The sequence below is a fragment of the Sinocyclocheilus anshuiensis genome, unplaced genomic scaffold, assembly GCF_001515605.1.
Source record: "Sinocyclocheilus anshuiensis isolate Anshui unplaced genomic scaffold, SAMN03320099.WGS_v1.1 scaffold1456, whole genome shotgun sequence".
In the NCBI taxonomy this organism is placed as follows: domain Eukaryota; kingdom Metazoa; phylum Chordata; class Actinopteri; order Cypriniformes; family Cyprinidae; genus Sinocyclocheilus; species Sinocyclocheilus anshuiensis.
The window spans coordinates 56,624-57,717 of record NW_015546099.1 but is presented as its reverse complement, the minus strand read 5'-3'; the positions used below and the strand labels follow the sequence as shown (position 1 = coordinate 57,717).

General features: G+C 35.2%; 1 protein-coding gene across 1 annotated transcript in view; it reads right to left on the bottom strand.

The window, feature by feature from the left end:
* Positions 1 to 287, bottom strand: part of kdm1b (lysine demethylase 1B) — a 17,322-nt gene extending 17,035 nt beyond the window's left edge. Inside the window, exon 1 of the mRNA XM_016501964.1 lies at positions 271 to 287. Coding sequence (XP_016357450.1) covers positions 271 to 287 — 17 coding nt within the window. The remainder of the gene's footprint in view (positions 1 to 270) is intronic.
* Between the last annotated feature and the right edge of the window lie 807 nt (positions 288 to 1,094).

The window sequence follows — 1,094 nt, the reverse complement described above, 5'->3', positions numbered from 1 at the left end:
CTGGCCCCCATCTTCTCACAGATCTTCAACAGATCACTGGAGCTGTGCGAAGTCCCTGCCTGCTTCAAATGCTCCACCAAAAAAAAAAAAGCATGCTAACCGATTGCCTTGAATAAACGAAGTAAAGCGAAATAGGAATAGTATGTTGTACTGACAGATGCTTAGTTAGTATAGTTTACTTACACGTAGTAACTAGTAACTAAAAAAGAACTGTAGGGGGTACTTGATCCTTTCATTTAGCTTTACTCGTGACTTCTACTCACTACTCACTGACTCCCAGAGTGCATTGCGGTATGAATAAATTATACAGTTGCTTTGTTTTACAGTTGTTGATTTTATTTGACAATTTTATTTGCTGTCTTGTGTCAGTAGTAGCACAACAAAAGAGCAAATAAAATCGTTATTGTTACAATTAATAAAAATAAATGAAATTGAATTGTTACCATTGTTGTGATTCTCGTGCTGAATATTTAAGTCTGTGTGTGAATTTAGCATATTGCCATACACTATTTAAGGATTATATAAACCCAGTTATAAGCTTCTTAAGGTATCTATGAAAAATACATTTTGCAAAAGTTAATTGACTAACACAAGCACAAAAAAAAAATAATACATTATCAACTTAATTAGAAGACAAGTCACTGTCTAAAAGCAATCTATTTATTACTTTTTTTCCTCTTGAAACCAAATTACTCTGATTTCATATTGCATTGCTGCATTAACAGGAAGATAATTATAGTAACATTTCTTCTGTTGTTATGTTGCACATTAGCAACATATTAGTGCACTGCTGCCTCTCACTGCTTTATTAATGTCATTGGTTTGTGGCTACTTGAATATTTTACAGTTTTTCACGATTGCTTAAACACTATCACCAGGCTTTTGAACTAAAATCAAATTGCCTTACATACAGATAGAGTTTCTGTCTGCTTCCATTTTGTAAAAAGGATGTTACAGTTACAGTAATCAGTACTTCTATTTTTGTAGGACACAGAGACGATGGAATGGAAGAAGCCTGACTAGACACTTCAGCTGATGCCAGGAGGATCAGGCATGCAAGAGGATTTCCCCCCCCGCTGCCTAGCTAGGGCCAG